Here is a 24,475-nt window from a genome sequence, read left to right as displayed (position 1 = left end):
TGATCCCAAACATAGTATACAGAGTAGAGAGTTTCATGAAAACCTATCTTTATACATTACTCTTGGTCCCTAAAGTAAATATCTGGACTGATCTACCAGTTCCATCATTTTCTTACAGTTGTTCACTGAGATTGTCATAAAGAAGACCATTGTACTTTCTTGTCTTATATTATCATTATCATTATTAAACAAGTGACTTAGTATATTTCTTAAAACCAAGAAGAAATCAGTGTTTTCTTTTTTAGATAATTTGATAAAGCCCTAACATTTTTCTTATTGTCATTATAAAGGGCCGTGCCAGGACTTTTAGGTAGCAGGGTCCACTTCAAAAAGCAGTTTTCTGACCCAGTAGAACATGGTCAGAGACACACAGCAACGAAAAGAGAACTAGCCACCGGCCGAAAGGCCATGCAGAGACTTGCAAGAAAGATGTCTGGATGGTTTCTCAGGCGTACCAAGGCTCTAATCAAGGATCAGCTGCCCAAGAAGGAAGACCGGGTAAGAACTGCATTTGTGTCTATTATGAATTTTTTGTCTTTTTTTTTTTTTTGTAAAAATACATCATTTGAAGAGGAAATTTATCTCCTGTGGTATTTTATGAATATAGTTTTTTGTCCTTTACTTAGTGTGAAAAACATTGTTATATGCAGAATTTCAGAAAATAATTAATTGCGCTCAATAATCATTTTCCTTACTAACTTCACTAAGGTGCTAGGTGTCAGGTTTCTTGTTAGTGTACATTAAACTCATTTCTCTTGTTTTAGAACAAGAAGCCTTTTGGTAAAATTCTTCCTTAATGAAGAAAAAAGAGCTTCTCTCCCTAATATGTTTTCTGTTCATGTTTTGTCCTTCCTATACGGTGATCCATCTACAACCCAATATATTCTTTGGTGCCTTAATTATAGCTACAGGACCAAAGTGGTTAAAAGCTTTTTTAATAGATTCATTTTTTGTAGAATGCTATGTACAGTCATAAGACTAACCTAAATTTAAGAATTTGTAGGAAAATTACAATTAAATTCTGTTAATTGTGTAAGAAAATTTGAGGAATTGACATTAAGAGGAATTTTTTTTAATATAGTGGCTCTCTTGTATAGTTTTTAATTTGTGGTTCTTCTAGAATACCTCAAATAGCCCAAACAATCTTGAGAAAGAATAGCAAAGCTGGAGGCATCACGTTTCCTGACTTTGAGCTGTATTACAAACCTATAGTAATCAAAACAATATGGTACTGGCATAAATACAGACACATAGACCAATGGAATAAAATAGAGAGCAACCAGAAATAAACCTATGCATAAGCAGTCAATCTGAAGAGATGTCTGAATATTTTACAAGAGAGCAAGAACTCAGTGGGGAAAAGATAGTCTTTCAACAAATGGTACTGGAAAAATTGGATAGGCTCATGCAAAAGAATGAAATTGGACTCCTGTCTTACTCACTCACAAAAGTTAACTTAAAATGGATTAGACTTAAATATAAGACATGAAACTATAAAACATTCATAGAAGAAAACAGGGAAAAAAACTCCTTGACATTGGTCTTGGCAATGATTTCTCAAAATAGGTCATCAATAGCACAGAAACAAAACCAAAAAATAGACAAGTGAGGTTACATCAAACTAAAACTCTTCTGTACAGCAAAAGAAACAACAGAATGAAGAAACAACATCCTGAATGGTAAAAAAAATACTAGTAAACCATATATTTGATGAGGGGCTAGTATCTAAAATATATAAAATCTCATAAAACTCAATAGCAAAAAACCAAATAATCCAATTTAAAAATGGGCAGAGAACCTAAACATACTTTTTTTTTTTCCCAAAGAAGACATACAGATGGCCAACAGACATGTGAAAAGATGCTCAGTATCACAAATCATCAGGGAAATCAAAACCACAGTTAGGTATCAGCTCACACCTGTCAGAATGGCTTTTATCAAAAAGAGAGGTAACAAGTATTGATGATTTTGTGGAGAAAAGGGAACCCCCGTGCATTGTTTGTGAAAATGTAAAGCCGCTATGGAAAACAGTAAAAAAGTTAAAAATAGAATTATCAGCAGTCCCTTATCTGGGTATACGGTCAGCCCTCTGTATCTGCAGGTTCCGCATCTGTGAATGCAGATGGTCAAATGTACTGGACCATTTTATTTAAAGGTCTTGAGCATCCACAGATTTTGGTATACATGCAGGGTCAGGGTAGTCCTAGAACTAATGCTGCACAGATATTGAAGGACAATTGTGTATCTGAAAGAAACAAAATCACTCTTGAAGAGATATCTGAACTTCCATGTTTATTGCAGCATTATTCACAATTCCTAAGACACGTAAATAAGCTAAGTGTCTGTTGACAGACGAATGGATAAAATAGATGTGCATATATACAGAATGGAATATTATTCAGCCATAAAAAGAAGGAAATTTGTCATTTGTTATAACATGGATGGATCTTGAGGGCATTATGCTAAGTGAAATAACTCAGGCAGAGAAAGACAAATACTGGAGGAACTCATACCTTAATTATTATCATACCTCCATCTTCTGTATTCTCTTTTTATCCTTATATGCACAATTTGTCCTTTTTTTGCAGTAATATTCTTCGTGATACACACATATAAATATTTCTAAATAGATGCCTTTTCCCCTTATTCATGTTCCTTAAACTCCTATTATGGATGTATTTTGTTTTATGACCTTAGTTACATACAGCTATACCTGGAAGAATTTTACCAATTTCCAGTGCTACCAGAAATGCAAGGCAAATTCTATCCCCCATAACTTAGTGGCCTTATTTTCTTACATTTTCTTCTCTTCTTGAATTTGGGCACAAAGTAGCAACTTGTAGTTGCTTTTTTATGTGTATTTACTTAATTCTTATCTTTACTAATCTTAGGAATTTATAGCAAGATGTTAAATACAAATACTTTATCCTCTTTTCAGTAATAGGAATTTTTAAAATTTTTTTCTAATTTTTCGAGTAATTCAGTAAGTATTATCCATACCATTGTTCTAAAATCTTCTGTTTTTCCTTATCTAGTTTTTTATTTGACCCAAACTTTAATCACTTATTTTCAATATGAAACCCTGAAAAGCTCTACAATATTGAGAAATGTATAAGGAAATCACACACTTGATTTTTCTTCATATTTTGATTTTTTAAATTAAAAAACAAACTATGAGATTTATTTGAAATTAAGTCATAATTTATATAGTTTAGGGTAGAGTGGTGGCATGGAATATAGAATTGGGAGAAATTTTCCTACCTTCTCCTGTCTATAATGATGTATCCAGAAGAAAAATCAATTAATTTATGAGCAATTTTCACTATTACAATCAATGAAACCTAATGTACATTGTAATTATTATTGCTATAAAAAAGATACTAACAATTACCTTGTATTTTATCTTGGCAGATGGTGTATTGTTCTCTGACAGATTTTCAGAAAGCTGTCTATCAAGCAGTATTAGAAACAGAAGATGTGTCTTTGATACTTCAGTCTTCTAAGCCTTGTACCTGCAGCAGTGGCCGAAAAAGGAGAAATTGTTGTTATAAGGTAAACATTTCAGTATGATATCTTTACCATCTTGCGTTTGATTACATATACTCTATTCTACTGTCAGAGAAAGTAACAGATAAAATAACTTTTCATCACTCAGTTCTTTAGAAGCTGAAAGTTAATGAAAAGGAATAATTTTCAAAAAGATTTACAATATCAAGTGGTAATCACAGAAAAATACAATATTCAAATATCTTTTCAAAAAACTAGTTTTGGAAAGTAGCTTCAATTTTGTATCCTCTCTTTCAGCTTTTATTCAGAAGTATCCTACTTTCATCTTGAAATTTCATTTCATTTTCCGTAAATTTCTCATTATCAGTGGAAAATACTTCTTTGATAAGAGGCTTAAAATATTATTCTGATGTGAGATAGAATCTTAATTTAATAGAAATTGTGTATCAGTACATTAAAGTGTTTTATTTCTATTTAGAAATAAATACTCATTTATGCTTTTTTTTAACCTATCTACATTTCCTGCCCTTTATCACCACTCTATTTTATTATTAATTTATTTGTCACAGATCCACATACTTAGAGAGACCTTAAATAAATATTTATCTAGATTGATATTTATTCCATATCTCATTTATTTTGCTGTTTTTAACCACTTCGCTTTTTTTGCAATGTAGTTGAGTGGAGAGAGTAGAGGCTTCTGTATAATACCACCATCACACTGAGAGTTTTATGACCAGGAACCTGTTATGGCAGCATTTCTATCACTGTGTATTGGGAGGATAAATACTTCTTGGAATGTGGACTTTCTCTCTTCTTTTATTAAAAGTATCACTGTATTATAGTTTCACCAAAAGTATGATTCCACATTAGTGATTCATGCATATTTTAATGACATTGACTGTTATTTTTTCAGACTGATTGTGTCAATAGTAACCAGATAGTAAATATTGTAAGTGATACATTTCGTGATGTAAGTAGTTACATAGCCATGTTAGTCCCTTGCTTATTTTTATTTTCTGTACTTTTCTGGTTACAGACCAATTCACATGGTGAAACAGTGAAAACCTTGTATTTCAGTTACCTTGCAGTCCTTCAGAAGGTCGCTAACCATGTCGCACTACTGCAGGCTGCTAGCACCTCCAAACAACAGGTTTGGGTTGGCTTTTTAAAGTTTCTTCTTAATGCTATTCGGTATAAAGTTTCTTAGCCAGATATCCTTAAGATATTTTTGTATGAAATTTAAGAGGAAGCTGACTTCTTGTTTTTTAATTTAGGCGTCCAGGACTATATGCACTTAAGTTTCTAATGAAAGTGAGAAAATTGAACCTTAAAATAACTTTTTTCTGCCTCTGAAAATGTTCATTTATTTGTTTTCCTAACATCTTTTGATATAATTACTGATTAAAGGTATTTGATGAGTCAGTCCTAATTCCACTAACAGTGTGTCTAATTACATTTATCAAATCTGATGGATTAAAATGAGGATTTACAATAATCTGTATGTTAAATATATGGAGTGTTTCCTAAACTGGCAAAAATCAGTAATTTCAAGGTTTAGGCATAAATGGAGTCATTTATTTTGGTCTTTTCAACTGTGTCTTATTCTAAAGCACAACATAAATAAAGATCTTTTTTAAAGCTATTTTATATGATGATTTTATATTTTCTTTTTGTGTTATGGTCTTGAGGCTATTCAAATGTAATTTGAAAAGACTGTTTGCTTTTTGGGAAGTATTTGGTTCCTTGTGTAGGAAATCTTAAGAAAGTAACAGTAAAATTAATAACCATGTCATTATCTCAAAACTCATCAAAACCGTATATGATTAACATGTATCTTTAACATTTTCTGAATCTAAGTCTGACTTAGAGAAGGTAAAATCTTCAAAATAAGGACTGTAATAATTTAGGACTACAATAATATGGTCCTTCTAAATAGATTTTTTTATAAATAATTTCAAGTTATACAGATTTAAACATGTTTTGTTGAAATTTCTTGTACCTTTTTCCCTTAAGGAAGCACTTATCAAAAGGATATGTGATCAGGTATTTTCCAGATTCCCAGATTTTGTGCAGAAAAGCAAAGATGCAGCCTTTGAAACACTTTCTGACCCAAAATACAGTGGAAAAATGAAGGTAAGTATTCTTTTTTCAGGTTGCATGTACGTAAGAATGATGTACAGTGTATTTATCAAATGGCACGACAGAGATACCAATTAATCAGAATGGATGCCTGATCATTCAGAAGAGAGAGTGACCAAAGACAAGGCATGTGGTTCTGCCAGCATTTACTAGCTCACTGCGAACCCTGCGTGTGATAGGTTCTCAGTTAGTAGTAGTTACACCAAGTGCACCTCAGACTTTCCTTATTGGTGTATTGGATTCGTGCCCTCTTAAAAAATGTATGCTGTCACCACCTATACAATAGCTTGTCTTCAAATGTTTAAGGAGAAGCTCTACCAGGAATATAAATGTTAGCGCCAAATAAGAGGCTGAGGATAGGCAGTAGTTCTGAATTAGAGAAAGGAGTTTCTTGAGGAGCTCAAGGTGGACAGGGCCTCTATGTCTATAGTGAATTTTCTGCCTCTTGTTTTTACTTACTGATCTTGATTATAAGGTTGCTAAATCTCATTTGTGGCAAGGGAGCGTTTGTGTATACCAGGAAACTGACCTGTCGGTGCTGCTCTTGGTGATGTATTAACTGAGGGACGGGTGTGAAAAGGAAGGCTAGGTTCTCCAGCCACGTCCCTGGCCTTGGGCGCTGCGTGTGACAGCTGCGTGGAATGCTGACAGCTTCCAGCCACCTTGCAGCAGAATCTTTATTTATGGATTCAGAGTTTTACAGAACAATTCCCAATTTTTATGTTTTGATTAAGGAAAAATAATTTCTTTTGGCAAAAAGTTAAAAAAAAAACAAGAAGGGAAGTAATTTAAAGTAGCTAGGGGTCAGAGCTAGCACAGTGTCTTCTCTTGCTCAACTATTAAAAGGGTTTTATATTGAGTATAAGTTTTTTCATTTAAAAGTTTAAGTGTTTGTCATTTAATAAATGAAATTGGTTAAGTGTTTATTGTATAGTTCAGAAAAATGTTATACTTAGTACAGAAAATTCCTTTTCTTTCCTTTGTGGTTTGCTTTTCTGCAGCGTTCTGGAGCTGTCATTGCCAGATGTGGAAATGCCTGTTTTAAATATAACAGTATTACTATCATACACAGGCTTTGGATTTTTTTTTGCTTCCTCCCTAAAAGCACTGTGTATGGGGCAAATTATTGGCATTTTGAGGTCAAAATCGAATCTGGAGTTCAAGGTTTACTGTAAATAGAGAAACAGAGAGGAGAAAATGAGAAGAGGTATATATCTGACTGACTATTTTAAGAAAATAAATATCAAGACTTTTAGAACCTATATGTAATTAAACATATTTTGTTATAGCTAGCTAGAGAAAATTTAGATACTTCCTGAAAGGAATGCTCCTCCGTAGTTTAGTTTCTGAACATATTGTAGGTATAAAGAAAGTGTATTTTGGAAATTAAATTAATCCATTTAAATGCATCCCATAATCTACAACGCTTCCTTTTTATTAAAACCAGATGAGATGAAATAAAAGTCTTTGAGAACTTCACCTCATTATTGATAATATGATGATGAATGACATTTCATGTAATATCTAATATTTTATTTCTCTAACTTGGCAAAAAATGAAGGGAATTATGAAAGATAACTGAGGTTATATTGTATAAAAAATAATTTTTAAGATATTCTCAAGTGATGTTTATATGTGTAAAGTATACTTTAGATTGAAACTGGTTCACTGATGTTCTGTGGTTTATTTCCAGGTCCTTCAGCAGCTTTTAAATCATTGCAGGAAAAACAAAGATAAAGTTCTTCTTTTCTCCTTTTCCACCAGGGTGAGTTTTGTCTGAAGTGCATTCTTGATTGGCTCAGCCCTAAACAGCATCCAGCCGTATTTTCTGTCTTATACTTACTTTAGGAAATGGTAATGTGGTAAGCAACTTTTAAAACAGATGCTTAAATCTCAATTATATCACTGTTACATACTGTCAAATAGCAAGCTCAAAGATAGATTTCTTATTCTCTGTTGATGTTTTTGTTAATAATTAGTGTTCTTTAAAACATTTAAGACATTTTAGAATGTGGAAAATAGCAAAAGTAATGAAATATATTTACCTTGATGAGTTAACCAATACTTTTCTTTTTATTCAGTTTTAGTTTAAAAAATAGAAGATTGATTTTTTTTTTCCCCTGAAAGATTGTTTTGTTTTGTTTTTTAAAGGTTGCTGAACATTAAAGTCAGTTTCAGTATAATGGGAAGATATATATGGGTCAGGAATTAGAAAATTATTTTTTGCTCTTCTAATTGTAAGAAAGAAATTGTGAGCAGCAGTAATTAACACTTAGTAAATCTCACCTCTATAATGGTGTGAAACTTATTAAGGTATGAATTTGTTTTTTGCACATCTCTGTATCTTTCCTCCAGTTGCTTGATGTGCTGCAGCAATACTGTATGGCGTCTGGGCTTGATTACCGACGACTTGATGGAAGTACAAAATCAGAGGAAAGAATCAAGATTGTGAAAGAGTTCAACAGTACACAAGATGTTAACATTTGCCTTGTCTCCACAATGTAAGAAAATAAAATTTGATAACTTGATTTTTATCTAATTGCTTTTAAGATTTAGGGTAATTTTTAAGCTGTTACTGGATTTTTAGTGGCTATGCTTACATTGCTTTGTTTCATTTGGCTTTAAAGAGAAGAAGCAAAGATGCTATTAATTTTGACTGAAATAATATCTTGAGTTTTACCTAAACCATTTTCTCAGTTCCCTTTCATCACTGAATTCTCTTTATATGCCTGAGTTTATTAAAAATAACAATCCAAAAAAAATGGATGTTTCCTCCTAGAAATTTTCTTTGGTAGTGTTTTTGACTCATGTCTTGTGGTTAGAACTGTCAGACTTAATTGAATAATCATGTTATTAATTGAATAGCTGAGAATCATTTGTAGCAGTGGTTTTCAAACTGGAATCAAGGGGTCCTAGAGAACCCAGTGGGCTTAGTGGACCAGGAGTTTCCCTCCTCTGTCTCTACCTGGTCTCAACCAGAGCAGCTCCACACTTACAGGTTTGATTAAAGTTAAATCAGTTCTAACACCTATTTATGAATCTTTCAGTAAACCTTTTTTAAAAGTACACACTTTAGAGAAAGATTTAAGTCAATATAAACACCTAAGAAGATTAATCCCTTTTGGGGGTTAACAAATAACGTAACTTTTGATATCTAATGTAATAAGTATTTTGTAGATATGCTCCCTATCTTTCAAAAATAATTTCAAGAGACATTTAAAATAAAAATATATAAAATGCAAAAAAGGAAAAACTAAGTCAAAATAAAAATTACTTAAAATGAGGAATCAAATGATACATATGATGAATGAGCTACATAACTGTTGAGCACTGAAATTATTTTTGAATTCTTATAACTAAAGCACAAGGAGAGAAGTTCTGGATTTCCATTTTCCTGTAAAAGAAGTCAAGAAGTAATTTCTCATGTAAGTCCTTAAGTACAAAACATTAAATGATATAGAATACTGTCCTCAGTTAAATTTTATAAAACACACATGAACATTCTTAGTTTTTAAAGTGTTTTTAAAAGTAATAAATGCCTTCAAAAACAGTTCAAATAATTCAGAACTTATGACAACCAATTGTCTTTCATTCCTCTTATGCTCAACCCCAGTCTAATTTGATGAGCTCAGCTAGAAAGCTCCTAATTATCTCTTCAAATGTATTAGACATTGCTGTTTAACACATTCATTGAATTTTTAATTTTTAAAGACTACTTTTTATGTTTAGAAGTGCTGTCAGCTGATTTTTTTTCAGCAAAATCTTTGCAGGACAGAAGAATGTGCAATATTTAAAGTACTGAAAGGGGAAAAAAACAACTTATGACCAAGAATACTTTACCCAGTAATACTGTCATTCAAACTTGAAGGAGAGAAGAGGTTACTAGACAAGCAAAAACTAAAAGAGTTCATCACCACTAAACCAATCTTACAAGAAATGTGAAAGGGCCTTGTTGAAGTGGAAAAGAAAAGCCCATAACTAGAAGTAAGAAAATACAGGAAAGAAAAAAATTTCACTAGTTAAGGCAAATATATAGTAAAGGCAGTGGGTCAACCACCTAAAAAGGCAGTAAGGAGGTTAAAAGACAAAAGTTGTAAAATCAGCTATAATTACATTAAGTAGTTAGGTGATATGAAAAGTTAAAAGATGTAAAATACAGTGTTAAAAACATTAAATATGGTAGGGGGAGTAAAAATGTAGTGCTTTTCGAATGCATTCAAAATGAAGTGACTGTCAGCTTAAAACAGATTTTTTTTAATATATTTTTATAAATATAAATATATTTATAAAGAGACTAAAAGAAGAAGAAAGGAACAAAGAACTACAAAAACATCAGAAAACAACTAACAAAATGGCAATAAGTATATACCTATTAATAATTACTTTAAATATAAATGGACTAAATGCTTTAATAAAAAGAGGCTGGATGAATGGATGCAAAAATGAAATCCATCTGTATGCTGCCTATGAGAGTCACTTCAGATCTAATGACACACCCAGGCTAAAAGTGAAAGGATAGAAAAAGATAATCCATGCAAATAGAAACAGCAAGAAAGTGCAAATAGAAACAGCAAGAAAGTTGGGTTAGCAATACTCTTTCAGACAAAATAAACTTTAAAACACAGACTATATAAAAGACATACAAGGACAATCATAATGATAAAGTGACCAATCCATGAAGAGGCTAAAACATTCATAAATATTTATGCACCCAACATAGGAGCACCTAAATATATGAAGCAAATATTAACAGGCATAAAGGGAGAAACTGACTATAATACAGTAATAGTAGTAATACAAAAATCAATTTATCAGTGATTAGATCATCCAGACAAAATCAATAAGGAAGCACTGACCTTAAATAACCCATTAAAACAGATGGACTTTATAGATATTTACAGAACATTCTATCCCAAAACTGTAGAATACTTACTCTTTTCAACTGTACTTGGAACATTCTTAAGAATAGATCACTTGCTAGGCTACAAAATGAATCTTAGTAAGTTTAAGAAGACTGAAATCATAAAGCATCTTTTCTGACCACATGATGTGGAACTAGAAGTCAATTATGGGAGGAAAACTGGAGGGAAAAAAAAAAACACATGGAGGCCAAACAACCAAAGTTATTGTTTAATGCTATTAAACAACCAGTGTGTCAACACAGAATTCAAAGAGAAAATTAAGGAAAGGGAAAACAGGAGGCCAGTGAGGTAAAACATACAGGTGTGATTTAATAAGAACTTGAAACAGGGTAGTGGAAATAGCCATGGAGAAGGGACTCATGAGAAAAACATTTTTGAGGTAAATGACAGGACTGGATATTGGTTGGCTTTTTAGTTGTCTTATTTTATTTGTCCTATGAGTCTATTGAGGACAAATTCTCTTAGTTTGTCTTAGACTGAGAATGTCATGATTTCCCCTTTCATTTCTGAAGGATGTTTTTGCTGGATATAGAATTCTGGCTTGATAGTCCTTTCAGCACTTGAAAAAAGTTGTACTGCTTCCTCCTGGCCACCATGGTTTCAGATGAGAAATCCACTTTCATTTGAATTGATATTCCCTTAAAATAGTGTATCATTTCTCTCTGACTGTTTTCCAAGAGTTTGTCTTTTGTTTTCAGAAGTTTAATTATAATGTATCTTAGCATGAATTTCTTTGGGTTTATGCTTTCTGGCATTAATGCAACTCTTTGTATTCTTTAGGTTTATGTCTTTTCCCAAATTTGGGAAGTTTTCAGCTATATTTCTTTGAATACTTTTTCAGTCCCACTCTCTATTTTCTCCTAGGACTAAAATGATACAAATGTTAACTCTTCTGTTACTATACCTCAGGTCTCTAAGACTTCTCTTTTTTTTTTTTTTTTTTTCTCCCAGTATATTTTCTTTCTGTTGTTCAGATTGGGTAAATAATATTGACCTGTTCTTATGTTTATTGGTTCTATCCTCTGTCATTTCCACTGTAAAATCAAATCCATCCAGCAAATTTTGTAATTCAGTTATTTTTCAATTCTAAAATTTTGGGATCCTTTCTTTCTTTGCTGGGACTTTCTATTTTTAATTTGTTTCAAGCATATTTGTAATTGCTTTTTGAAGCATTTTTATTGTGGCTCCATTAAAATCCTTGTCAGGGAATTCCAGCATCTGATTCTTTGTAGTGTTATCATCTATTAACTGTCTTTTCTCATTGAAGTTGAGGTTTTCCTGGATCTTAATAAGGCTTGTAATTTTTTATGGTATGTTGGACATTTTGAGTGTTATGTTATAAAACTCTGTATCTTATTTAAATCTTCTGTTAGCCAGACACCATGCCAGCCACATTGGGTGGAAATCCATGTCTCTTGCTTGGCCTTTGTTGACATCTTGAGATTGAGGTGCTTCATTATTATTTCTGTATGGGCTCCACCCCACTCCTCCACTCCAGAGGAGACCTCATTATAGCTGACCAGAAATGAATGTTCCAGCTCTTCAGTCTTCTCTGACACCACCTGGGTGGGAATGAGAGATGCCTCATTACTGTCAGGCAAAGGGGGAAATTTAGTATCCTCACTTAGCCTTTGCTAACCAGGTTAGGGGTCAGACTACAGATTTTTTCCAGTGGTGGTTGCAAGAATAGGCTGGTTATTATCTAACATTTTTTATATCTTAAAACTCTGTACCTTTCCTGGTTCTTTGGCTAAAGGAAGAAGCCTTTTATTGGGCTTTTTTGTCTGTGACTGTTGGCTGTTGGCATTTCCAATTCACTGGCTTCTCTAGAACTCAATCTGGGATGTATTAGGCAAAAAGAAAGCCAGGGAACTCACTGCCATGTCATCCTTAGGTGTTGTGGTCTCCAGCCAGACTATGTTCTCTCTGCCTTTCAAACTCAAACGTTTTATTTTAAATGTAATGTTCAGAGTTTTTAGCTACACTTAGTGGGAAGAATAAGGAAAAGTACATTTACATTTATATTGATTTTTTAAAGTGTGTATATTATTTAGCTGGAGTATACTAGCAGTTTTTTAAAAAATTATGTTAGGAAAATCCTATTGAATAGTATTTGAGTATCTAAAAAATGTAAAAACCAGCACATCCTACTTAATGGACTCTTATGCTCAAATTTCTTAAGGATATTCTAGAATGGTAGAAAAAAAGTTCTACAGCTATTTCACTTATGGCATATTTGTGTTTTAATCATCTTACTTTTATAATGCTAATGTAATATTGTATTGCTTTGCTTACAGAAACCTGGCATAATTGAGTTATAGAGCAAAAATGTTGATTAGCTATTTTAATGTATTCTTTTCTGTTTATTCCAGGGCTGGTGGACTAGGCCTCAATTTTGTTGGTGCCAATGTGGTTGTATTATTTGATCCTACTTGGAATCCAGCCAATGATCTTCAAGCAATTGACAGGTATAATAGTGACAAAATTTAAAGTAACCTGCAAATATTTTAATTTAAAGATGCTCCTGAATTTTTCAACTTGTTTATAATGTGACTGTGATTAGAAGATAAGGAAGACCTTGTAAAAAATTTTTTAAATTTTATGTAAGATAACCCTGAACTTCTGAATCAAATGGCAAGCTGATAAAAGCCATCTATTTTTCATTCATCTCAAAATCCCATTATTGTGACAAGATTGATTTGGAAGAAAGAATGAGTAATACTGCAGGAAAATTGGAAAGGTCACTACTGGTAGATCTGAAGTTTTGCGAAACTTGAGGAAGAATCTTTATGATAAAAAACCTGCAGAGAAAAGCCACAATCCAAGGTCAGCAGGAGAGCACAGAGAAATTTCAAGTGTGGGGTCAGCAACTTCAGGATGTGGGGGTAGACAGAGTGCATCCTTCTGGGAAGTTAACATGCTGACTCTAAAACAAATCCCTCTCGCACACCCTTTACATAAAGAGGGACTGACGTGCAGTAGGTGCTCCTTGATCAAATCTAAAAGAATAATTTCATTAATTTTATAAACAAGTGGGGAATCAAACTGACAAAAGGTTCTTACAGTGGATGTTAGGGCCAAAACAAAAGGCATGGAAACCCAGACCAGGTTTCTTACACAGTTCATCTTACCAATATTTTACAGTTTCCTGAGTACAGGTCTTTCACATCCTTAGTTAAATTTATTCCTAGGTATTTTATTCTTTTTGATGCTATGGTCAATGGGATTGTTTCTTTAATGTTTCTTTCTGATAGTTCATTTTTAGTGTATAGAAATGTAACAGATTTCTATATGTTAATTTTTGAATCCTGCATCTTCACCAGATTCATTGATGAGCTCTAAGTAGTTTTTTATTGGCATCTTTAGGATTTTCTATGTGTAGTATCATGTCATCTCTATACAGTGACAGTTTTACTGCTTCCTCTCCAATTTGAATTTCTTTTGTTTCTTTTTCTTGTCTGATTGCTACGGCTAGGACTTCCAATACTATGTTGAATAAAAGTGCCACAGTGGGCATCCTTATCCTGTACCTGATCTTAAAGAAAATGCTTTCAGCATTTCACTATTGAGTATGATGTTAGCTATGGGTTGGTCATATATGGCCTTTATTATGTTGAGGTATGTTCCCTCTATACTCACTTTCTTGAGAGTTTTTATCATAAATGGATGTTGAATTTTTTCAGAAGCTTTTCCCACATCTATTGAGATGATCATACGATTTTTATTCTTCAGTTTGTTAATCTGGTATATCATCACGTTGATTTGCAGACATTGAACCATTCTTGCATGCATGGCATAAATCTCACTTGATCATGGTGTATTGGTTGTAACTTCTTTTTCATTTCTGATGTTATTGATTTGGGTCCGCTCTCTTTTTTTCTTGATGAATCTGGCAAAAGCTTTATCAATTTTGATTATCATTTCAAAGAACCAGCTCTTAGTTTCATTGATCTTTTCCATTGCTTTTTTAGTCTATATTTCACTTATTCCTGCTTTGACCTTTATGATTTGTTTCCTTCAACTTTCGGTTATGTTTGTTTTTTTTCCTCATTCCTTTAGGTGTAAGGTTGTTTATTTGTATTTTTTCTTGATTTCTGAGGTAGGTGGTATCATTATAAGCCTCAAGACTGCTCTTTGGCTTTGTCTCATATATTTTGGATCATTTTGTTCTCGTTTTCTACTAGCTTTATATGTTGTTAATTTACTACATTTTCTGTACATTTGCCTTTACCAGTGAGATTTTTCCTTTCATAATTTTCATACATCTAGTTGTGGCATTTTGTTTTTCAAATAGAAAAGCCCTGAAATATTGATTGAAAGTTGGTTTGGTGGTGCTAAACTCTTAGCTTTTGCTTGTTTGTAACACTTTTTCTCTCTCCATCAGATCTATATGAAAGCCTTGCTGAGTATTTTTCATTGTAGGTTTTTCCCTTTCATTGCTTTAAATATATTGTGCTACTTCTTCTGGCCTATGGATGTCTCTCTTGATAAGTCAGCTGATAACATTATGGAAGTTCCTTTGTATGTAACTTGTTGCTTTTCCCTGGCTGCTTATTTAATAGTCTCTCTTTATCTTTAATTTTTGCCATTTTAATTACAATGTTTTGGTGTGCTCCTGTTTGGGTTGATACTGTTTGGGACCCTTTTTGCTTCCTGATGTAGATATCTGTTTCCTTTCCCATGTTAGGGAAGTTTTCAGTTATTATGTCTTCAAATATGTTTTCTGCTCCTTTCTTACTCTTCTTTTTCTGGGACCCATATAATGTGAAATTATGCTTGATATTGTCCCAGAGGTCCATTCTTTCTTTTTTTTTTTTTTCTTTTTTCTGTTCAGCTTCAGTGATTTTCACTGCTGTGTCTTCTAGCTCACTGCTCCATTCCTCTATATCATATAATCTGTTAATTCTTTCTTGTGTATTTTAAAGTTTTATTTGTATATTTTTATTATTAAGGTATAATTGACTTATTGTAGTATATTTTTTAATGAAATATAGTTGGTTTAGAGTATCATATTAGTTCTGGGTGTATAGCATAGAGATTCAGTATTTTTACAGATTATACACTGTCGAAAGTTATTGTAAGATATCGGCTGTAATTCCCTGTATTATACAGTATATCCTTGTGGCTTATCTATTGTATACATAGTAAGTGGTTTATATCTCCTAATCTCATACCCCTATCTTGTCCCTACCCTCTTTCCTCTCCCCACTGGTAAGCGCTAGTTTATTTTCTATATCTGTGATTCTATTTCTCTTTTGCTATATACATTCATTTGTTTTATTTTTTTGATTCCATATGTAAGTGGTATCATATAGTACTTGTCTTCCTCTGTCTGAGTTCTTTCACTGAGCATATTCTCTACGTCCAACTATGTTGCTATAATTGACAGAATTTTATTCATTTTTATGGCTGAGTAATAATCCATTGTGTATGTATATATCACATTTTCTCTATCCATGTATATGTTGATGGACACTGAGTTGCTTCTGTATCTTGGCTGTTGTAATTAATGCTGCTATGAACATTGGGGTGCATGTATCTTTTTGAATTAGTATTTTCATTTTTTTTCTGAAACCCAGGAGTGGAGTTGCTGGATCATATCATAGTTCTATTTTTAGTTTTTTGATGAACCTCCATACTGTTTTCCACAGCGGCTGTACCAATTGTACATTCCCATCAACAGTGTTCAAAGGTTCCCTCTTCTCGACATCCTTTTGCCAATAACATTTATTATTTGTGGTCTTTTTGGTGATAGCTATTCTGAGAGGTGTGAGGTGATATCTCATTGTGGTTTTGATTTCCATTTTTCTAATAATTAGCAATATTGAGGATCTTTTCATGTGCCTGTTAGCTTTGTATATGTCTTAGGGAAAATGTCTTTTCAAGTCTCCTGCCCATATTTTGATTGGGTTGTTTTGTTTTGATACTTTTTTTTATACCGAGTTGTATGAGCTGTTAATACGTTTTGGATATTAACCGCTTGTTGGTCATGTCATTTGTAAATATTTTCGCTCATTCCTTAGGTTGTCTTTTTGTTTTGTCAGTGACTTCCTTTGCTATGCAAAAGCTTTTAAATTTAATTAGGTCCCGTTTGTTTGTTTTTGCTGTTGTTTCTTTTGAAGAAGACTAATCCAAAAACTGTTGCTATGATTTATGTCAAAGATTGTTCAGATTATATTCTCTTCTAGGATTTTACGGTTTCAGTTCTCATATTTAGGTCTTTAATCCATTTAGAGTATTTTTTTGTATTTGGTGAGGAAATGTTCTGTTCTCATTGTTTTACATGAGGCTGTCCAGTTTTCCCAGAACCACTTATTGAAAGGACTGTCTTTTCTCCACTGTGTATTCTTGCCTCCTTTGAAATAGATTAGTTGACCATAGATGCATGGGTTTTATTTCTGAGCTCTCTATTTTGTTATGTTGATCTATACTAAGGAGAAATGATAAGGAGAGAGTTTTAATTTCAAATGAAAGGACTCTTAATGATAACTCAAAGCCATATGAAAATATAAAGTTCTGCAGTACAGGTAAGATATAAACAAATATAAAAACCAGTATTATTATAATTCTGGTTTATAAGTCTACTTTTTTTTTCAGGATTTAAAAGGCAAATGTATAAAAGTAATTTTAAATCTGTATTATTGGATATGTAATGTATAAAAGATAATTTGTGACATCAGTAAGCTAAAAGGTGATGGCAGAGCTGTAAAGGAGGATTTTTTTTAAATGCAGTTGAAATTAACTTGGTATCAGTATAAGATAGAATAAATTTGAGTCCACGTAGTCGATTTGCAGATCCTGCACTTTTAACTAGCCTCTTGCCACTGACAGCTGTCCTGGAAAATGGTCAAATGAAAACCACAAAAAAAATCTCCATTTCTTTTTGTCTTAATGACATTTGTTGTAATTTTTTTTTCACCTAGATCCTAAAGGCTTATCTTATTTATCCCAGTGTTCCCTCAAAACACAACTCACTGTGCTTTGGCTTTCAGTGAGTCAGTTGACGATAAAACCAAATGAACAGCATCCCCATTCCCCTCCCTCTCCTTCCATTGACTCACGGGAGGAACCAAGATGAGAAGTGAAGGTACTGACCTGCACACTGTATAACAGTTCCTCAGCACTTGTCTCTGTGTGATGAAAACCATTACTTAACACATCCGTACTTTATGGACCTAGAAATTGATGAAGCATAGGTCCAGTATAACATGTTATCCCCCATTCTTCTCCAGGTGTGCCAGATTTTCAGGACCCCAAGATGTCCTCTAGTAAAGGCCCTTCTTTGTGAGCCAGAATGGGTGGAGGAGGCAGAGGGAGCACCAGATATAATGACACAGTGTGACTTTATAAGGTTAAAATTAAATTTCCCCCAAAGTGTAACATTTTCACGCATGAAGCAGTATGGCCTTGCCTCTGATCCCCCCATGTCTGTTGCAAGTATTTAGAAGCAGGTGACCTCATTCAGAGCATCCAACAAAGCCTCCATCTGGGAGAAGCCGCAGGGGCTAGACCTATAGTTAACCAGTGTGGTGAGTCAGATTAGAGTTTTGATTAGCTCTGTGGTCCATATCAGAACACGTTAGATACTAGTCAGCTGAGGGATCCTTTCAGAGAGACTGGCTGGAAATCTTGGTGGATGAGGGCTGTAAATCTGCAGTTGCGTAGGCTTGCCAGCTGAAGAACTGTTTGTCTCCCAGGTTTGTTTGTATTTTTTTAACAGTTTCAGTGAGGTATAGTTAACATACAGTAAACTGCACATGTTTAAATTGTACAGTTGGTAAGTTTTGTTATAGGTATACACTGAAACCATTAACCACGATCAAGATAGTGAACATATCCATGACCCCTAAAATTTGCCTTGTGCTGCTTTGTAATTCATCCCTCTGCCCCCTCCTGAGGCCCCTATTCCCCAGCACCCATTGGTCTGCTTTTTGTCACTATGGATTAGTTTGCATTTCTGAGAGTTTTAATTTAAATGGAATCATTCATAAGCTTAAGGCCACCATAAAAGAAAAATAATGAATTTAGGAAAATCTTTTGGACAGTGGAAGGTGACGTTTCAACAGAAATGAAGTTGATACGTGTATTTTTTCTATAATATGTTTCTCCTCAATGACTGGCCTTTTTATATTAATTTTATATGACTTTCTGTTTTTACATTGTTATTAAATATATAGTATATTTAAACATAAAATATTTCTTTTTAAATGAAAACTTTAGTAGTGTTTTGTTTTTGTTTTTATATCCAAAAGCTACCTCCTGAACCTAACATTGTTTCACTTGATTTTGGTTGCCTTTTGTTTTTAATCTCTTTTGCAGAGCATACAGGATTGGGCAATGCAGAGATGTCAAAGTGCTTCGGCTGATATCCTTGGGAACTGTGGAGGAGATCATGTACTTACGACAGGTATACAAGCAGGTAAATACACTTCCCTTTTCCTAACTAAGAAGTAAACGTTTGTCAGGTTTCAAAAATTGTAACAAATTTGTGTAAAAATATGTGTTTTGTTTTATTCTAGCTATGATACGGAGTTTAATAAGATTACGAAATATACTGTGAATACACTTACATAAAACAGATTAATTCTTAGGTTCATTGAATGTTAGAGCTGAAAGTTTCTTAGAAAAGTACTTCTTTAAGGTGCTCATGAATTACCTAGGGATCTTTAAAATACAGATTCTGATTTAGTAGGTCTGGGTGGAGCCCAAGATTCTGCATTTTTAACAAGCTCCCGAGAGTGGCAACACTACTAGTCTGCAGACCACAATTTGAGTCGCGAGGTCACAGCTCCCCATACTGTGGGCCAAGACATAAGTGAATGCCAAGAATGGGATACAGGTGCACTGAGACATCCCACAGCTCTCTGGGCAGCAAGATTCCCTAAGCCAGCGTCCAGCCTCGAGTAACCTCCTCTCTGGGTAGATGTTCATATGTTGCCATTTTCTTTATGTGCCATGACATGAAGAAGACTCAGGGGGATTCCTTAGAAATATCTACTACGAACATTTCATGATGTATATAATGAAACTGGGACCCGGGGACACCCCAGTAAATGAAATTATAGGAATAGAACGCAAGTGCACAAACTATTGCACTGGTACTTATAATATTCAGCCAAAATTGCATTAACTCTTTAATATCCTTAGGGTATCAATTACTACTCCATTTATGCCTCTAAATAAAGTTTATTTAGTTTATAACTGCTCACTTGAGAAGATCTGGAATGAGGTTCAAGTTTAATTATAAATGTTAAATTTGGCTTACTCCCTATATATTCAGTTGGAATCTATTCAGCAGCAAACAGCTGCCACATGTGGTGATAGTTAACCTAAGAACGATCCAATCTTAAATTTATGCTATTTTCTTAATTCTAAAAATAGAATTGTACACAGCAGTTTTTATTTTTCTTAAAGCATTTAGCTCTGTAAGAAACCTTTCATCTTTTTGTTCTTTAGTTATAGCACAACTACTTGAAAATTATTTTTTCAGACATAATTAACTAAATTTGGGGGGAAAAGTATGATATTACTATTTTCATCTTAGGAGCAACTCTTTAGAATACTGTCTTAGAGTACTTACTTGTCTTAATATAAGAGTCGTTCCTGAATCACACAGTAATTTTTCTCAATCCTATTGCTATATACATTTACTTTTTGTCTATTCATCTGACTCATTTAATGAAAAAAAATGACCTATTACATAAGCTATATTGTATAATAATATATAATAAAAAGGTTCCAGAAGATGAAGATAATTTAAGTTTTCAGAAATTTGTATGATCTAATAGCTTATTAAAATAAGCCACTTAGGGAACATTCAGTCATACAGCTTGGTAGGCATAAATAAAGATAAGATGACAGTCATGTGAGGAGGTGGCATAAATGTGATTTAAAGATTGATTGGAGTTTGAACCAAGGGTGCAAATGGCAAACACACTCTAGCCTCACAGGTGTTCCTCAGATCTCTTGGGTAGGAAGAAATCCAAAATGATATTTAAAAAAAAAAAAGAACCTTTAAAAATGTTGGAGAGCAAGAGGAGGTCTCTCTGAGGATCACAAATGAGAAGGAACCCTGAAAGACAAAAGGTTGAGATCAGGTTGAAGGAAGAAACCAAGCTAAACTGAAGTCAGGAAAAAACTACTAAAAAAGGTAGGTGCAACTTGTGGATATTTTAAGCTTAGAGTCAACAGATACTAAAGAAAGAAAGGAGCCTGGGTTAACCATGGTGCCTTTTTAGGGGTATTATTAATGATCTAACAAGGTGGTTTAACCCTTATGATCTTACGATCTTTCTCCTGTTGTACCACATTACAGCCAATGGAGATGTCTCCTCTCAATAGGAACAATATGTAGAAATACTGGAAAGAAAGAAGCAAGACAGAGCTCCAAATTTTTGCTGAAATCAAGAAGAAAGTCCCTTCTGTTGCCCAGAATATATTAAATACTTGCAAATTCCACCCACTCCCGATTTGAATAATTACTGCATTTGGCTGAGATAAGCTTGTAAGGCATTTGAAGACAGATGAATATTCAACAAAAAATAATTAGTATTAAACAGCTTAGGAAAATAAACACTATGAAAATGGCCCTCAAAGATCCCAGGTCCTAATCCCTGGAACATGTAAATGTTACTTTATATAGAAAAAGGGTCTTTGCAGATGTGATTTTGAGATGGGGAGATTAGCCTGGGTTGTCCCGAAGGGCCCTAAAATCACAAGTATCGTTATGAAAAGGAAGCAGAGGGGAATCTGACCCAGGCAGAAGAGAAGGCAGTGTAACCACAGAGGCAGAAATGGGAGTGATGTGGTCACAAGCTAAGGAATGCTGGCAGCCACCGGAAGTGGGAAGAGGCAAGGAATGGGTTCTCCCCTAGAGCTTAGGGAGAGAGAGCATGTCCCTGCCAAAACTTGATTCCATCCCAGTGATACTGATGTCAGACTTCTGACCTCCAGAACTATAAGATGATATATTTCTGTTGTTTTAAGCCACCAAGTTTATAATAATTTGTTACAAGAGTCATAGGAACTAATACGGGTGCTTAAAAAATTACCTTAAGCAAAAACAAAATTTATAGAAAAGAGTAAAAGATTTTTAAGGAAATTAAAACATTGAAAATGTAAGTGAGGTTGTAAGATCCTGGAAACTAGAAAAGATTACTAGAGGAAAAAACCCATTAGAAATACAGATAATGAAAAACTCCACCAAAAGGCTGAATAGCAAAGAGCAAAGTTTTTATCTAAATGAAAGAGGCAAGAAATTCGTCTAGATTACAGAGCAAAAACACAGAGATAGAACACACATAAAGGTTACGAGAGAGGAGTGGATATAGCTCAGTGGTAGAGTGTGTACTTAGCATGCACAAGGTTCTGGGTTCAATCCCCAGGACCTCCATTTAAAAAAATAAGTAAAATTCAAAGTAAATAAGTAAACCTAATTACCACCCCCCTTAAAAAAAAAAGAAAAGTTTGGAGAAATGAAGGCTAGATCTAGAAGCTGCAATATCAGTCTTATAGTTGAAGAAGGGAACATAAGAAAGAGAAGGGAAGAAGCCCCAAATAAGGGAAGAAACATTTAAACAATAGAAAATGAGAGTCCACGGATTTATATGGGCCCACTGAGTGTTAAATAGGATGAATAAAAATAGATGCACACTTACATCATCTTTGGTAAAGCACCAAGGATAAAGTGAAATCCGTAAAATTTCCAGAAATAAACAATATGGGAGGGAAAAAAAAGCATTGTCTATAAAATTACTAGAATTAGATAGACAGTTGACTATTAGAGATACTGGATATTTAAGAGAAATAACTTCAAATGAGGGAAAATGATAACTATATTGTCAGTGAAAGTGAATTTTTAATTCATAACTTTCCCACTAAGAAAGATCCTAACCTAGATGACTTCAGTGGTGAGTTCTATCAAATGTTTCATGTTCTTTTTGAAAACAGAAGAACACTTCCAGCCTACTTGAGAAAGACAGAAGAATTCTGATACCGAAATTGTCAAAGACATTACAAGAACAGAAAATTATAGACCAGTATGTCTCATGAACATAAATGCAAAATTCTTTTAACAAAGCCTCTGTTAGAAGCTGACTTGTTACCTCCCCCTGAAAAATAAAATAAAATAAAAATAAAATAAAATAAAATAAAATAAAATAAATAAAATAAATTAAGAACATATGTTGAAGTCCTAACCCCTGGTACCTGTGAATGGGATCTTATTTGAAAGTAAGGTCTTTGCAGATGTAATCAAGTTAAATGAGGTTATACTGGATTAGGGTGGGCCCTAATCCAATGACTGATATTCTTAAAAGAGGGAAATTTGGATACAGACAGACAAAGAGGGAGAATTACATGTAATGACAGAGGTAAAGATCAGAGTGATACAGCTGTGGTCCAAAGAATGCCAAGGATTGCCAGCAACCACCAGAAGCTAGGAAGAGGAAAGGAAGGGTCTTCTCTTAGAACCTTCAGAGAGACAAGTGGCCCTGCCAGTATCTTGACTTCAGATCTTTAGCCTCCAGAACTGAAAGAGAGTAAGTTTGTTGTTTTAAACCACCCAGTTGGTGATACTTTGTTATGGCAGCCTTAGGAAATTGATACAGCCCCCAAGGCCAAAAATGTGAATTAGACTACTTTTTTGTATGAAACTTCCATATGACAAAGGAATTACAAACCAAATTAAAGGAGAGAGCAGGAGGAAATTAGCATCTATAATAAATAAAGAACTCCCACAAACCAATAAAAAGACTATGATTAGGCATTTGACTCAAGAAAAAAAAAATGCAATGGTTAACCTGTGTATGAAAAGAAGCTTAACCACACTTGTAATCCAGAAATGCCAAATAAAATACAATTGTGTTCTGCACATTCCGCAAAAGACTTTTTTGTTTTGTTCTGTGAGGTTTTTTTTCTTTTTTTTTTTAGAGTGGTGGGAGATTGGCATTGTTCGTTTTGGTGGGGATGTTTTTAAAGAGGTGCTCATATACTGTTTTTGAGAATACATGTGTTTAAGGAAGAGTCAGTAGCAAGGGTAAAGTCCTCGGTAACGGGACCATCAAGTACATCCATTGCTGTTGTGATTCTGTGGTCCCAGGACTATAACCCGTGTTTCTGGGACATTGATATAAAACTGATCAAGTTGGTATGTTGATCCATAACTTCTTAGGTCCTAAGTGTCTTGTTGTAAGAAGGACAACTGGAGATGAGAAACTGGTAACAAGTATAAATTTGGGTTTCAGCCAAACTCAGGTATAAATTCTAGAAATGATACTTCCTCGTGGAGAGTCTGTGAGCAAGGCACTTGATTTATCTAAATTTAAGTTCTTTTATTTCTCAAAGGAAGTTGGTAATATCTTACAGGGTTGTAGGAATTAATGAATGTGAAAATGCTACCCATGTGTTCAATAAATAGTAGCTCTTATTAATAAGAATAATCTTATTTGCCTACAATAATTTATTATAGTACAAGTCAACTGAGGTGATAATCACAGTAAAGTATCACTCCTTACTAATCCTTCCATTAACAATAGATTGATTTCTCATTCTGTGCATTCTTTGTTTCTTTCAAGAAATTTTAAAGTGTACATGGGGTTGATCATATTGTACTTATATTATATTTAGTAAAGTATCTAGTAAATAAAGAGACACATTAATGTTGATTTTGAAGTAGCAGATATCCTTAAAGGTTCCATGTCAGTGTTCTTTCTGTATTCAGAATTGTTTCAGAGATGCAATGTTTCTTAACAGTGACGAGGTTTTTGCTGTTAGATGGCAATATAACCATGGTCACAAATAGTTTGATACCAACATGGTTATTATGTGATTACTTTAGATTATAATTTAATTTGGTGATGTAGGGACTATTTCTGCCAGTCTTAGTAGTTTCTGTTGAAATAAGT

At 33.6% G+C, this 24,475-nt stretch overlaps 1 protein-coding gene across 2 annotated transcripts in view; it reads left to right on the top strand.

The window, feature by feature from the left end:
* The window catches only part of ERCC6L2 (ERCC excision repair 6 like 2), an 83,701-nt gene that overhangs the window by 19,085 nt on the left and 40,141 nt on the right, over nucleotides 1-24,475 (top strand). For both annotated transcript variants that reach the window (XM_010967454.3, XM_010967453.3), the window contains exons 6-13: nucleotides 291-498; nucleotides 3,412-3,552; nucleotides 4,547-4,660; nucleotides 5,524-5,643; nucleotides 7,343-7,414; nucleotides 8,005-8,150; nucleotides 12,944-13,039; nucleotides 18,891-18,990. In XM_010967454.3, the coding sequence (XP_010965756.2) occupies nucleotides 291-498; nucleotides 3,412-3,552; nucleotides 4,547-4,660; nucleotides 5,524-5,643; nucleotides 7,343-7,414; nucleotides 8,005-8,150; nucleotides 12,944-13,039; nucleotides 18,891-18,990 (997 nt within the window). The remainder of the gene's footprint in view (nucleotides 1-290; nucleotides 499-3,411; nucleotides 3,553-4,546; nucleotides 4,661-5,523; nucleotides 5,644-7,342; nucleotides 7,415-8,004; nucleotides 8,151-12,943; nucleotides 13,040-18,890; nucleotides 18,991-24,475) is intronic.

The sequence above is a fragment of the Camelus bactrianus genome, chromosome 4 (assembly GCF_048773025.1).
Source record: "Camelus bactrianus isolate YW-2024 breed Bactrian camel chromosome 4, ASM4877302v1, whole genome shotgun sequence".
NCBI classification, from domain to species: Eukaryota; Metazoa; Chordata; class Mammalia; order Artiodactyla; family Camelidae; genus Camelus; species Camelus bactrianus.
This window is presented reverse-complemented; position numbering and strand designations above follow the sequence as displayed.